Below are 14,999 nucleotides of genomic sequence, written 5' to 3'. Positions count from 1 at the left end.
ATATAATATAATCTATTTTTTCCTCAAATATTTACCTTGAGTTCTGTAGTGTTCTACCTATACTTTCAATTTCTTTATTATTGTCACATTCACTTTGTGAAACACTATGATTTCATGGAACAGCTAAATAAAAATGCTATTGTTGTCTAGCTCACAGTCAGTTAAGCATAATGCATCCGTGGGTGACTAAATGGACCACTCATTAAATTAACATTTCAGACTGTAATTCACAGAGACTAAAGCATAATTAAGTCTCTCTCTCCCTCTCTCATCCTCCTGTTTGCTTTTCCCTTGATTTTGTAATCAAAGTGTGGTAGCAACCTGTTAATGCAAATATCCAGAGCCTTACCTGCTCCATTTCCAGCAGCATTTCAGGCATTGCCAAACCACAGAGGGAATTACCAGCCTAGGAAATCACTGCAGTTCAACTGTGCACTTATTCCTTTGCTGTGCCTGCAGAGAGCACATGGACTGAGAGCAGCACTGGCTCTGCTGACCTATGAAACCAAAACACAAATCCAAGCCCTACATCATGTGTGGCTCTGAATCCTGTTAAGCTTTTGGTCTGGTCCCAGTGGTACCATTTAAGCAGCTCAGTATGAGCTTAAATTTTTACCTCATAACAGCCAGCATGAGCAAGCACAGCCATTGTGTGTGTAAGATCCATTCAAAGCACTGGCATTGAGTCTTATACAGTTTGTCTTTTATAGCAAACAGTAGGAGGGTTCTAATTAGGTCAGGCAGGTTGAGAATTCTAAGAGCTCTTCATTTTACATTTTAACTAAACACAGCCCAGCTCTTGCTACAATACAGCAAGATGAATGATCAGAGAAATAACTTTGTGTTAAATCATGGATTTTTCAATTAAAAAAAAAAATCTTCTGCAACATGAAAGTAATGGATTCCTGCAGTGAATACATAAGACAGTTGAGCTACAAATGTCAAGGTTTTAGTTTTTAATGCTTCATTGCATATGTGCATGAAAGTGGTAAAGCCTCCTCGAACTGAAGCTGAAAAAACCCCCTCAATTTCCCCTTGACTTCCACCCTTTGCTTCTCTCCCCACTCTGCTCCACATGATTTATCAATGTTTTAAAGCTCAAAGATCACCCTTAGCTGTAGGGCTAGCAGAATTATTTGCTGGAGTTTCCTTTTCTTCTGGCAATATAAGCATACTCATGCCAGCAACCAGATGTAGCAACCCTAAAAGCCCAGTCATGTGACACCTGCCATTTTTGGCTTCCCTTGGCATATTTGTACCTTCTGTCAAAAAACTCTTGCTAATTTGACATAGGACATGTCAATCACCAAAAATTAGTCAAAAAACAAACAAAAAAAAAACCCCAGAAAAAAAAAGTACCTTATCTTAGTGTCTCCATTTTTATGTTTTGAGTTTGGTGGAACCTTTCATTAACATTCAGACAAATGCCTGTTTCCTCTACAATTTTTTTACTCCATTTACATCTTTCAGACAAGAAAACCTTCATTTTTTTTCTCCACAAAAAGACAACTCCAGTATAATATACTTCTAGCAACTTCTTTATCAAAATGTCTCTCAACACTTTGGGCTGCTAAATTGAATACCAAGTGCTCTTTTAATTAAAACACTTGAAGCTAATCCTCATCCTCAGTCTTCAGAGGATCAAGTAATCCAGCAAATACACAAAGATGACATTAACAGACAACATCTAACAACTTTGTTCCTTGGACTTAATGTGCATTTTTTGTATATAATTTCCTAGGAATTATGAGGTCTGTGTAAACTCACAATGTCAGCATAAATGGCAATAAATTCTACCAGCTAAGCTTTGGGTACTGCCTCTGCAGCACCTCTGTGCAAGATAGCTGCACAGACATAACAAAAACACAGTTCCACCTTTGACTTAAATTCAGTATTTACTTCTGTATTAAGAAATAAGAGAATTTCAGGTTGTATATGTTGTACAGTTCAGCTAAATAACTTCCCTAAGACTAGAGAATATGTATGTAGTTTTTGAAGCAAGGCTGACACTGGGCTTTGTTATGAAGACAAGACTAGAAAAAAGAACATTAGATGAATCCCATTGTAATGTAATTTTGGGTTTTATCCCTGGTTTGCAAAGGAAATGGACAAATCCTTTCATTTAAATTTTTTATTGTGCTAAAATAGTCTTGATTTTAAATGCAGTTAAACAGATTCTTTCCCCCTTGCCACAGTTCCAGTCTGTACAATGCATGTGAGTACAGTGGATGTCCTCCCACCCAAGTGAGACAAGTTTGGTTGTTATTCCCTGTCACTGTAGCACTGATCACTTACAACAACTGGCTACAAAGATTTTGTGGCAATTTAAGAGTCCAGTGGAAACAACATTGCTCTTAAGACACTAATCTTAGTCACAGTACACAAATGTTTAGATAAATGCAATCAATTTGACTTTGACCTGAAAATGCTCTTCTGAAGATCAATAGCTGCAACACCTAGCCCCAGGATTTAAATTTGCACATACTGAATATAGATCCCACACAATATCAAAATTAAGCGTACAGTCTCATTTTCTACACTGGTTCTATAGTATGTAGGCCACAGAAGTAGAAGGGTCTCTTGGCAGTATTGTTGCCATTGGTACCAAAGCGGCTATAAGCAGCAAAATTAATTTAACATAGAATTGTATGCATTAGAAAAAAAATTTAAAAATATATAAAAATCAAAAAACTTAACTGAAACCTGATTTCATTTGTAATCTTGTTCTCCAGTGCTTATTCACCTTTTCCAAACTTTAAATGCTTTGTTCAAAACTGAACTAAGCAGCTTCAGCATATCCAAAAAGTGCAACACTGAACACTTTTCAGAATTCATGCCTGCAATGTTGTTACCAGGAGTCAGGAACATGCATTCATGTGTTGCTTCTCAGTAAAACGTAGTTTTTCTAAAAGTACACAATTTTAGATCATTTTGCTAGGGCTCCTACTGATTTGTATTATATACAGCATCCAAGTTCACCTTGAAGAAGCAGCCTGCCGAAGTCTCCTGTAGCACATGAATTTATGGGTGATTTATTTTCTTAATACCAAGAAGACTTCAAATTTTGTTTTTATTACCTGTAATAGAAAAATGTTATGACATTTGAGTTTTTCACTATTGCTCCCACCACATGAAATAATTTCTTGTCTCCTGGGGCACAGAAGGTCCTACACTGAATCTTACAGGTAAGCCAGGATTTCAGACCTTGGAACAGACACACTAACAAAACTCTCTCCCCTACCCTGCTTCCCTTGGTGTGTCCTCATGCGCTCCATCTTTTCCTCCACTCCACATTTATCTGCAGACCTTTTGCATCTTCCCTTGACACCTGCAGTGGTGTAGGGTCCTGCCAGGTAGCAGCTAAAGAACCAGGGTGCAAAGGTCTGGCTGAGCCACTTGTACCCCATGACCTGTGCAGGAGGCACTTCCTGTCACCTCATCAGCTGTAACATGTGAGCTGGTGACAGAAGGAAAATGGCTCTGCTGTCTGACCTGGCACACCACCGGCTCCTGTCAGATTGTAAGGATCTGGGCTGGAAGGCACAGTAGCAAACTGTACACTGGGAGTGCCCCATTGATGCAGCCTCCAACATCTGCTGTGGAACAAGACATGCCATTCACCTCCCCCAGACGCAGCAGACTATGCAAGACTCTCATACCTTCTTTGTTTAAGCTTAAGAGGCACAAAGGCTACATCAATATCAAACTTACCTTCTTTTAGAGGTGTTTTTGGAGGAATATTTTCCTTGCTATCATGCTGGAAAGCTTTGGAAGGATCAAAACGCTTAATGCCCTGTACTGCACACAGCTGCTCCTGAAGATGTCTGTTGGTTTGCTTTTCCTTGGCTAGCAATGCACGCAGTTTTGAGACTTCCTGGAGAAAACAATGCTTGGATGTTAGATGAAGAACAGGAGAAGAGGCTGCTTCATCATTTACTGAGGGGGCCATTTTATCTAATGCTAAACATACAGACAATGACTGGTGGCATTAAAACCCAACCCAAACATACAGGTGTAGAGAAACCAGCAGCAAGGTACAGGTACAGCGTAACACCACTAAGCTATATGGCAGTCTGAAACTTTCAGCAGACTGTTTACGTCTAGGACCCCAAAAAAAGGTATGAAAAGCCAACCAAACTAAGAGTAGAGGTACTTATTTGTACTGCTGATCCCTCTTGTACGTTGTAAATTCAGTCAAAAATTCAAAAATGGATTCTCTTGGCTTTTCTGAAGGCTGGTGGTTTATTGTAATCTGCTTCATGCAGGGAATTTAAGCACAGAAATAAGTAGCTTGCAAGATTAGTCTATAAATATTTACAGCAACAAACAAAAGCATCAAGCACATTAGTAACTTGCAGATTTCTAATTTTTCATTTCACAAACCTGCTTCAGGTGGGCATTGTCTTCCTTCAACTTCATAACATGCTTGATTTTTTGCTTCATGTTCTGGTGGCCAAGTAGTTTAGCATATGCATCACTCAGTTTATTCAGTTCTTCTTGGGCTGCCCCATGCTCCTCCAGGAGCGCATTCTTCTCAGCCTCAAAAGCATCTAGTTGTTGCTGAAATACATTTGAACGTCTTAGAAATCTTTCAACTAAGCATAGCTTTTTACTGAACTGAAATCTACCAAGGAAGATTAGTTTGGGAAGGGGAATAGCTGGCTCATTGGATAGTAACTTAGGAAACCACTGCAGAATAAATGCCTTGGAATGGGAAGTAGCATATTTACTTCTCAAGAGTAGAACTTGAGCCAACTGCAAGAGTCTTATGTCAACAGATACTAACAAACACCTCCTTCACAACACACCTGAAAAGGCTTAACTTTGTTATGTAAATCTTCATACAGTTTACGCCAGGTCTTGATCTCTTTCTTTAAGCTAGAGGTCACATCTTCACTTACGGTTTTCCTAAAAAGAAGTGGAGTTTCATTATGTTCCTTGTTAGCTCTCAGCACTTCTTCCCAATAAAACTTGGATGTGCCATAATATGCAGTTCTAGTTTGAGAAAGTCACCTTAATCTTTCTGCTTCAAGTTCTCTTTTCAGATCTTCAGTTTGCTCCTCAAGTTTTTCCTGAAGTTTAGTCATTTGAGCAAGGCAAGACTCTTTTGTTCTCTGTGTTTCTGCTTCTTTTAGTGCAAGCTTGGTCTGGACTTCTAAAAGCATCCTGAGGAAAATACCATAATCTCTTAATGAGCCCTTGATTTTTATTTTTTTTTCCACTACACTAAATCTAAAACCCACAAGTAAATAAGGTTGAAAAGCTGTTAGTAGAACTGAAATAAAAATTTGCACAAACAGTGCCACAAAGAAAACAGTAGTACAGAAGGCAATTAAGATGAACAACATTTTTAACTTTTCCTATAAGCAGTCCTTTTGAAGCACAGAAAGATCATATTGCTCATTTAAGGTTGTTCAACACCAGCAGCTTTTAGCAGGGATAGTTTAGCAGTTAGGCTTTACATGCAGAGATTTGCTCAGCAGGAACTAATCAAGACTGTTCAGTGTGGATGTATGCAAGATTTCAAAAACCCTACAACTAAAAGCACCGACCCCTCTTCAGCCCCAGCTGTTTGTTGCATCCCTTCCCTGCCACCTCAACCAGGAAATACCTCTTCAGTTTTTCTTTTACCAGCTCTAATGGAAACTGGAGACATTAAGCAGGTGGGAGGAAAGAAAGGGGAGCATCTTAACCAGCACAGAACCATAGGGAACATAGATCACTGAACTGCTGTTAGACAGCCAGAGAAGCACGTCCTCAGCTACTGGCCTAACACAACTTCTTGGGTATTATTTCACATCAGCTGCACTGTGGTGCCTCATATTAGGCAGAGAGAGAACCTCAGTATACATCATCACAGTGTGGCAATTTATGGATGGTTAATTGGCATTTGCTTGTGAGCAGAACTTGAGGTGACATCATTCAGACTGGAGTGGCAAAGAGTAAGTTCTGCATTAAGTATTTGTCTCCCCTGGGGATCTTACTTGCAGAGCAGTCACTGCAACTGGTATTTCTGAAACAGACTATTCCAACATATTTCATTCAAGTATTTTCCTCTTCCTCTGTGTTCCACATATAGACAAAAGTCAAAATAACTGATTGGACAGACCTAATGCATATAAACTTAGTAAATTTTGTCTGTCAGTATTTTCAACCTTGTGCACTGGGAAAAGCAAGAAACTACTGCTTACACCAAATACTGATCTGATCTTGTAGAGCATCACATGAAGTTCTAGTTAGAAAGCCAAGTCTTAGTTTGTGTTCCTTAGCTTATGGAAAAGTTTGTCTGTGTAGTACCTTGCACATTCTTCATTTGCTTTGTTTTTAGTGTATTCTGCTTCTTGAAGCAACTGCAGATTCTCTTGGCCTACTTTTTTTAGGTTGGCAACTTCTTCTCGCAGAGAGGTATTCTCCAGTTTAAAATTGCAAATTTCTTCAGCTGATGCTTTCTTGTAGCTGGTATTACAGTACAAATGAGAAAAATCTTATTACTTCAGGCAAAATACAGACTGACGTGTTTATACCTTACAAGAGCAATACAAGTTCATGCTAGCAAGTATCAAGGATTTTATACTCTGAAGATATGGCAGCATACAGGCACTGATAAATCCAAAGGTAAGAAAGAAACCACAACACAAAGTTCCATAAAGCCATAAGCAGGAACACTACAATGAATTCTATGATACAGATACTACCATATTTTTGTAGGTATTTTAAAACAAAAGACCTACTCTATCTGAAGGTTATTTCAAACAGCAAAGCTCCTACTGTCTGTAGCTGGCATTGGCAAATATCCCACAGGATCCTTCATGGGTGAAGGATCATGCATACCTAGTAGTAACAGTATCACTTTTTACATACTTTCACAACCTGAATATTTTAAAGTAAAAAACTTGCAGTAACTGTATGAAACTATTCTCAATTCAGTGCAAATTTTGATTCTAAACAAGACTTTTTGCAAGACATTTCAGTGCCAAGAACACCATCACTAGTTACAAATCTCATTGTGATTTAAAAGCACTTAACACCTCCAACTGGTTACATTTTGGAAGAAGAAATATCCAATTTCCTGAACTAGACAGTGATACTGTCACTCTACTTGCCTAGTGCTCAATAAATAAATTCTTAATGCCACCAAATACCATCACAAAATCCTCTGCTCTACTGCCATGCCAACTCTCATACCGTGTGAAGTACCAAGGCACATAAATGAACAGTACATTTTATTGTCATCTTAGAGATAATCCCTGTCCTATACATTAATAAAACTTAAATACCTTTCAAAGTCAGCAACAGCGTTTCCAAGTTTCTGCAGTGTATTGCTGTGCTCTTCTTGGATTTGCAATACAGTACTGCTATGCATTTCCTTGATTTGCTCCAACTCTGCATTCTTCCTGAAATAAAAATTCAGCATTGCACACTGGAGAGAAGTATGTCTGAATGTATCACCAAATGCTGCTATCAGTTACAGAAGGCTTGAAGCAACAGCAATAAATTCATTGTGACAAACCAGTAACTTCTCACATACTAAAGCACAAACTTCACAAATAGGTATTATTAATGATTTCCCCTCCCCTTAACTTTCCAAGGGAGTTATAGAATAGACTGAAGACCCAATAGTAAACTTAAACAAGAAACAACTGGCTTGAAAATCTTTTTGTCATTGCCTTCTCCAGGACAGAAACAGCCAGTACAACATGCACAAAGCTTACCCAGCACAGCAAGGTCAGAGCACTACAATACCAGCCTTTCAAGCAAATCCCAACTGCCATTTTTTTTTGTGTGTGTTAAATTACAACAATGTAAAACTGACTCAAGTTACTATTGACACTGACTCAAGTTACTACTGCTAGTGATTAGATCTCATCACTATTAGTAATCAACAATCAACAAGAAATAACTTCAGATCTGCTCAGGCCTCTAAAACCTGAATTGGGCTCAGAAGCTGTTTACACTACTGATTTAACATTCTTCCTTTCAAAGCTTTAGAATCAGAAAGTTTCTTTCACAAACCCTGTCAACTTTTCTTCCATCTGTGCAAGTTCAAGACGCTGAGATTTGATTTCTTGTTCCAATCGCTTCACCAACTTTTCAGCTTTCTTTTCCTTTGCATGCAATTTATTCAGCTCCTTCATGGTATCATTCAGCTCTTCTTCCAGAAGATGTCTCTCACTTGTTACTTCCTCTTCAAACTCCAGTAACTTCTGCTGCATTGATGCAGATGACTCCTGCATGCCAGAGTACCACAAATTTTAAAACTACCAATACTTTCTGGGTAGTAGAGGGCTAGTTTTCAGCGTTTAAACTTCAAATCTATGGGAAGAACCAAAACCTCCATCCCACCAGCAATGATTCTCAGACCTATTAGACCACACAAGTTACTGCAGGCCAGTACCCACTTTGCCATGATAACCTAACTGTGGAATGCACATCTCATGCGTAATCCAAACAAGAATTTTTAGTGCCGATCCTTGAGATTACAACCTATTTTTAGACTTATTTATAGTCTGTATTTACCTTCTCTTGCTGCAGCTGAGAGATGACCTCCTCATGTTTCTGAAGCAGTTTTTCGTGTTCTTGTTCTGCCAAATCAATTTTTTTTTTCAGGTCTTCTATTTCAGCATTCATACTCAGGAACTGTCCTTTGGTCTCAGACAACTCTTTCTCTACACAGAGAAATTGTCAATAAAACACAAATTCTCTATCTTCAAATAGGTACAATTTTTCATAATACTTCCATTCCATCTTTAGTTTGTTTGTTTTTCCCTTGCCTAACTACCAAAAACACAGAAAGAAAACCCCACACAAAACAACCCCATACCTTAAACCCATCTGGAAACTCCTCAAAATTGGCTCGAGGTATACCACTTTAAAATTATTTTAAACAGCAGGAGTGTTTGGACCAAGCAATTGGCCTTCACCAGAAGAGCATATGGCTGGGGAAAACAACTACATGAGTTCCCCAAAGTTTCTTCCACAAACTAGTACACAGAAGGCAGCTGGTACAGAAAACTGAGTACACATCTCAGATTGCAGAGTTGCTGGTGTAGGGAGAGGAGTAAGGAGGTGAAGATGGGATCCTTGCCATATTCCCAACACCTCAATGACCCTGTACACAAGCTGTTAGCAGTGAATTCACACATTATACTGCTTCTCAACGAAGAATAAGGAACAAGAACTTAAGTGTTCACCTTTCAGATTAAGGCCACTCCTACAATTTTCATTGTGTACTATCTACCCAAGTTACCCTCCATGGAAACACCAATTCAGATTTAACAGATGTCAGATGTGAAGGGATTTCCCTGTTGTTAAAAATATGCCTTGGTGTTTCTAGCTGGAGCTCAGAGACTTCTCATATGGAACAAACCAGTCTAAATTGACATTTGAGAAAAAACCTATTTGAGATGCTTTAAGGCATGTGAGTGATCCCACATATGGAACAGTGTACAAGAACTAACAATTACCTTTCTCTTGTTGAAGCAGTTGACACCTCTCATTAAGTTCTTTTATCAATTTACATGATTCTTCCTCTTTTGTTTTGAGGGTATTCTTCAGGATCTCAATATCTTGGTCTTTCTTACTCAGTGTCTCCTCCATCTGGGCAACTTCCAGTTTGTATTTCTCAGCTGTTTCTGCAACACTACTGTAGAAGAAAATTCAGGCACTTGTTACCACTAAATTTTGTTCGTAAGCTTACACATCAACACAAAGGAAAATGCTTAGGATTGTTGGTTTCCAAAAGGAAAACTAACTTCTTGAGAACAATTTGTTGTTACCTGAGCTCTGTGATATATTCCAGAAGTTTTTCAGTGTCAGACTTTTCTTCAACTTTCTCTCTCTCAGTAGCAGACCTAAAACCAGACAGTTTTTATGACAGATATATTTAAACAAATTCAGAGTTAATTAGTAACACACTTTCATCTCCCAGTTTGGCTGAAAAACTGATATTGGCTCTAAGAGGTGATTCTTCCCTCTTTTCATACCTGTTCCAGACAGTCTTCTCATTTGTAGTAAAGATGCTAAGCCGTATTTTGCCACGAGCAATATGCCACAAACATAATGCATTAACATAATGCAGCTTTTGTAGCAAATTATCATCTCCTCCCTTTGTGACCTGCACTACCTGCATTATTACCTTTGTGTACGTTAACAGCCAAGTTTGTGCTGCAGTGCCAGTTGTGCCAATCTGACACCAAACACAGCTTGGAAGTTCATTTTTCCTAGGTCACTATCCTCAGCAACAGGCTACACATTAGTGCACTGTTCCTGTACAGCACATGACATTTTTTGGACAGAATAGCAAGTGCTGTGTTAGAACTCACTCTCCATCTACACAGAGCTGCTGAAGCTGAGACTCCGCAGTTGCCTTTCTTCAGAGCACATGTCTACATCAAAGCAGCTCTGAAGGCACCACAATGGCTCTTCAATGCACTCCTCTGGAGAGCATGAATGCGTTTATCAAATCCATGCCAAATGCCTGGCTGCTAAATTAGGATTTCAGCTCCTGCTCTAATGCTTTTCTATTCTTGCTTATTCCTAACTTAGTAGTCTAAAGAGTCAGAAATATCCTATCCATACAAATGTCCTCCTCCAACATGAACCACAATTCTGTTCTAAAGACGTATGTCTTCCCTCTCCACCCCATACCCAAGAAAACCCCACCCATACCACACTGGAAGACAAAGGGTTGACATGATACAGTTTATCTTTTGGAAAAAGATTAGACACACTAGAGAAACAATGTTTTTAATGGTTGTTTTATCAAACCGCAGCAGCTGTTAGAACTTCATTCCATCATATTTATTCCAGATGACAAACACTAATAATGTCTGTTCCTTCTCAGTAGGGAGGACAGCCTGTATTTTGGTTACTACAAAGGGTAAGCATGGAAACACAGCTAGGTCATCATCTCATCTAATTCCCTTCCTAGCACTTACAGTTTTTCTTGTAACTGTGCTACTTTTCCTTTTGAATGCTCTAGATTTCTCTGCACTTCCTGCAGCTTCATTTCCATGTCTTCCTGCTTTGCCAGTGCAGTCTGAAAAAAAAAAAAACAACCAAACCCAAACTACATGTATTAACATTAAAATGACATTTAATAAAAAAAGAGGGCATTGTGGAAGAGACAATGGTAAACTGAAATTTAATTCATCACTACAGTTTAATGATAGCACCTACTACTGTGCTAAACGGGATTGCAAGTATCCCTCTGTAAAGATATCAGCCACTTATTAAACAACAACCACCACCAAGAGCTTCAAACTATACTGAGGATCACTGGTTTTGTTCCTGAGCAGCTCAGAATTACTGTCCTGTGCAAATGGTCATACCTTTTCCTTAGCATCCCTCATGTTTCTGAGCTTCATCAACTCCATGCACAGGCTGCTCATTTTCTTCTGCACACCATCTTCAGACAGCTTGTTAGAAAAGAAGATAAAACCACTAAGCATTATTCCTTTGTATGAATTGCTGTTCACACAACCCTTCCCAAGCTGTTCCCCTTCCACTCTGTGTTTAGACAGGCACAAGATCCCAAACCAGACATGCTCTATGTCAAAACAGATGCTGATCAGCAGCTAAAGCTTCCTTTTGCACAGGAAGCTCAGTAACAGCAAAGGCAAAGCAAAGATGTATTTATTTGTCTGAATACCTTTGACTTCAGTAGTTCATTGCTTCTTGTTAGCTCCAAAAGCTGTTTTTTCAGGCATGCAACATTTGCCGAAAGAGAGGTTTTCTCCTGAACTGCAGCACTCAGCTTTGCTTCAATCTTAACAAAATCTTCATCCAGAGCCTGAAGTTTTTTATCCTGCTCTCCACGTTCTCTCACTAATGCACGGATCTAAAACATGAGGTATTTTCTTTATTTCTTACTATCATTACTTTAGCCTCTCCAAGTAAACCACAGGCATAAGTATCCAAACTGTATTTGCTTCCATTCAGAATATGTATCTGTAACTCTCATTCACAGGAAGGAAATAACAGAATCACCACAATTCTCTATTATTACACATGATACAATAGCAATGTTTCTCCTGACTTATTTTATGCTACTGAGCCAGTACAACATGTTAAAATGAGAATAGTCTTAGCTTTAATACACAACAGAAGCAAACTCTCCTTTTTGGCTGTAACAGACAAAAAGGCAGAATGTGACATTTGAGACACAAGGCACCAATTAGCACACAGAAGTGTGCTGATACAATTTAGAGTGCCTCTTAAGCATTAAAAGTATGACAATTAGCGAGCAAAAAATCTTAGCTAGCAACAGTTAAATGAAACAGAGCCTTTATGGGGTAGCCAACAGAGGACTTAGTTCTGTTTTTGAGAAGACTGACAGAATAACTGTTCGCAATCAGCCAGAATTAATGCAATTCCATTAGCTTTGTACATGCATATCTGATAATCTTTCTTTTGCACAGAGCCATTTGTAAACACTTGTATGCTGTGTGACGCAAAAGAGGCCAATTCTACCAGCTTGTATTTTTTATTATGGTAAGTGGGAAACATGACAGGATTTCACTCACATAATGTATTCATACCTCCTTCTCCAGTGCCTTCTGTTTCTTTTTCTCTTTCACAAGCATAAGATCTTTTTTAATCTTCACAATCCCATTAGCCGGCTTTGGAAAAGAGATGTGTTAGAAATCTCTAGCTTCATAGTAGCTGAATACAATTAAATACAAGAGTGGGTGCTTCATATAGACAATACTACAAAGATACATACCAAATAAAGAGCAAACCTTTGTCTCTTCCAGACAGAGCAGAAAAGTATCAGGTTAGGATGGGGTTTTTACTTTCTCATCAGCATTACTCTGAAGGGACAGCTCATAACCACAGGGACAGGAAGGAGATTAACAAAGTTGGAGACTTTAGCACCCACTAAGCTTCATAAAAACATTTTAATATCTTCACCTCAGGTTTGTTTGAAGAATTTTATCCTACATCACCAATACTTGTAAACTTAAGTAAAGTCAGGGCTATCATTTTTCAGCTTGTTAAGATACGAATCTTGAAATCCATATCCTTGCATAGGACACTGAGAACCTGTACATGCAGTACCATCCCCTCCCTGTTTCTTACACCACCAAGTTTCCACTCTGCCTTGCCCAGCCCATGAAAGAAGGAACCAAAACACCATCTCCTTAAAAAGAAAGGATCACACCGTAACTACATGGTGAGCAAGAGGAAAAGAAATCCCAACAGCATAGCACCAAATATAACAAGTTGCTCTGTAGTCCCAAGTTAATTATCGCACAATTCCCAAGGATGCAGCAATTTCATTTTTCCTGCTTAGTTACTACGGAACACAGACACAACAATATGTTCCATAGTTCACTTGGGTAGGTTAATGACAATTGTATGAAGAGGCTGTATTGTTTAAGCAGTCAGAGAGATTTAGCTGGGATTTAACACTGCTACAGACACCAGAGCAGAGTCTTACCGTTGATCCAAGAGATACGAGTCTCCTTGCAGTTACTGGGGTGGGTGCACTCTTCTCACTGCTCAGATTTGTCTCACCTGAAGAAGGATGCAGAAGAGAATGGTGAAGGAAGAGAGTGCACATGCACAGAGGGGGAAATGTAACCAAACTACACAAGGTTAATTAACTGTGTACAAAAGACAACATTCCACCTGGTTGTTAGACTATCAACTTGACAACCCCGTACCAGCTGCTTTTTTACTGCAATCAGACAGTTCAATATTAGTCATCTGGGCACTTGACAAAGTTTAGAGACAGACTGCCAGGTGACAGACAGTTTTGGTATTTCCACTTCTGCCAAGTTTCCCTGCCATGATCCAGATCCATAATGTCAGTTTTGAACTGAGGGATGCTTTAGATACTAAAAATGCATTTAAAGTATCTCTAAACCCAAGGTTAATTAGTAGTTTATTTGACCTCCAGAGGCCCCCCTAATTAGAAGTAGTCACATATAAAGCTATTTTTGGAAGATTCCAACAGATGTTTTTACAGCTGCTTCTTTGAGTCAGAAGGTAGACAGTGAATCTCTGCAACAGAAACCAATTTCTGAAGAGCAGAGCAGTAACAGCACTAACAATTGTAGCATCTAAAGATATCTTATCATTGTGTTCTGTGCAATTTTTACTTACTCTTCTGTTTCCTAACCCCTTGGCATGCTTCAGAGGACAGCAAACTTCTCGCTCCATCTGATGGCTTAACATTACGGGATCCTTGCAGGGGGGTACATGCTAGAAATGAGATTTTCAGAACAGCAAAGAACAATGAAGGTAAATTACAGGGGTTTCAGCTTCCATGAATTGAGGCTGATAACATATCTAGGGTAAACCTACAGCCAAAGTCTCACTGTGAGAGACTCGTACATCAGAAAACACTCTCGCTAGCATTGCCTCGGCCGTGACAAGCCCTGCACGTTCCTCTTACAGCGCTGTACTACGGAACTAGAGGCGAGCAAGACTTGGCACCGCTTTAGTTACTACGTAAATTATACACGTTCGCTACTGTATTTGGCATGCTAGGGCTAGACACGAAGTCGGAACCTTCTACCTTAGAAGGGGACCCCCGCGAGAACCCAGAGGGTCCTCAGGCACCGCGCTACGGGCTGCTCCTCACAGGAAGGGAGGCCCTGAGGCTGGCCCCTGGTCCCTCGAGCACCACCGAATAGCTCACCACCGAATAGCTCACCACCGAATAGCTCACCACCGAATAGCTCACCACCGAATAGCTCACCACCGAATAGCTCACCACCGAATAGCTCACCACCGAATAGCTCACCACCGCTCCCTCCGTCCCCTCTCCTCACGTACCAGCACTGCCATCGCGGTGGAGATGGAGCTGACGGCCGAACGGCGCGCGCGCAGACGCCATGGCAGCACTGGGACCCCGTGGCCCCGGCGTTCAAAGAGGCCAACGGCCGCAGCGCGCGCCGCCCAGCCAATCAGCTCCCACCGTCCCGCCCGCCTCGGCCAATCGGCGCGCCCGGCGCGGGGCACGCGCGCTGCGGGCCCGGCGAAGAGGCGCG

General features: G+C 40.0%; 1 protein-coding gene across 1 annotated transcript; it reads right to left on the bottom strand.

Annotated features, from left to right (window-relative positions):
* Positions 1-2,190: 2,190 nt before the first annotated feature.
* On the bottom strand, positions 2,191-14,845 carry HMMR (hyaluronan mediated motility receptor; the record flags this gene model as incomplete). The annotated part of the gene is made up of 18 exons (XM_082291189.1): positions 2,191-3,077; positions 3,712-3,874; positions 4,384-4,560; positions 4,809-4,908; positions 5,014-5,166; positions 6,298-6,456; positions 7,278-7,394; positions 8,014-8,228; positions 8,518-8,666; positions 9,465-9,643; positions 9,777-9,851; positions 10,938-11,038; positions 11,331-11,417; positions 11,651-11,839; positions 12,540-12,620; positions 13,442-13,518; positions 14,110-14,208; positions 14,785-14,845. The coding sequence occupies 18 exons, from the start codon at positions 14,843-14,845 to the stop codon at positions 3,058-3,060; spliced, it is 2,202 nt and encodes a 733-aa protein (XP_082147315.1). The 3' UTR covers positions 2,191-3,057.
* Positions 14,846-14,999: the final 154 nt, after the last annotated feature.

Source organism: Coloeus monedula (genome assembly GCF_965178545.1).
Source record: "Coloeus monedula genome assembly, chromosome: 15".
In the NCBI taxonomy this organism is placed as follows: Eukaryota; Metazoa; Chordata; class Aves; order Passeriformes; family Corvidae; genus Coloeus; species Coloeus monedula.
This window is presented reverse-complemented; position numbering and strand designations above follow the sequence as displayed.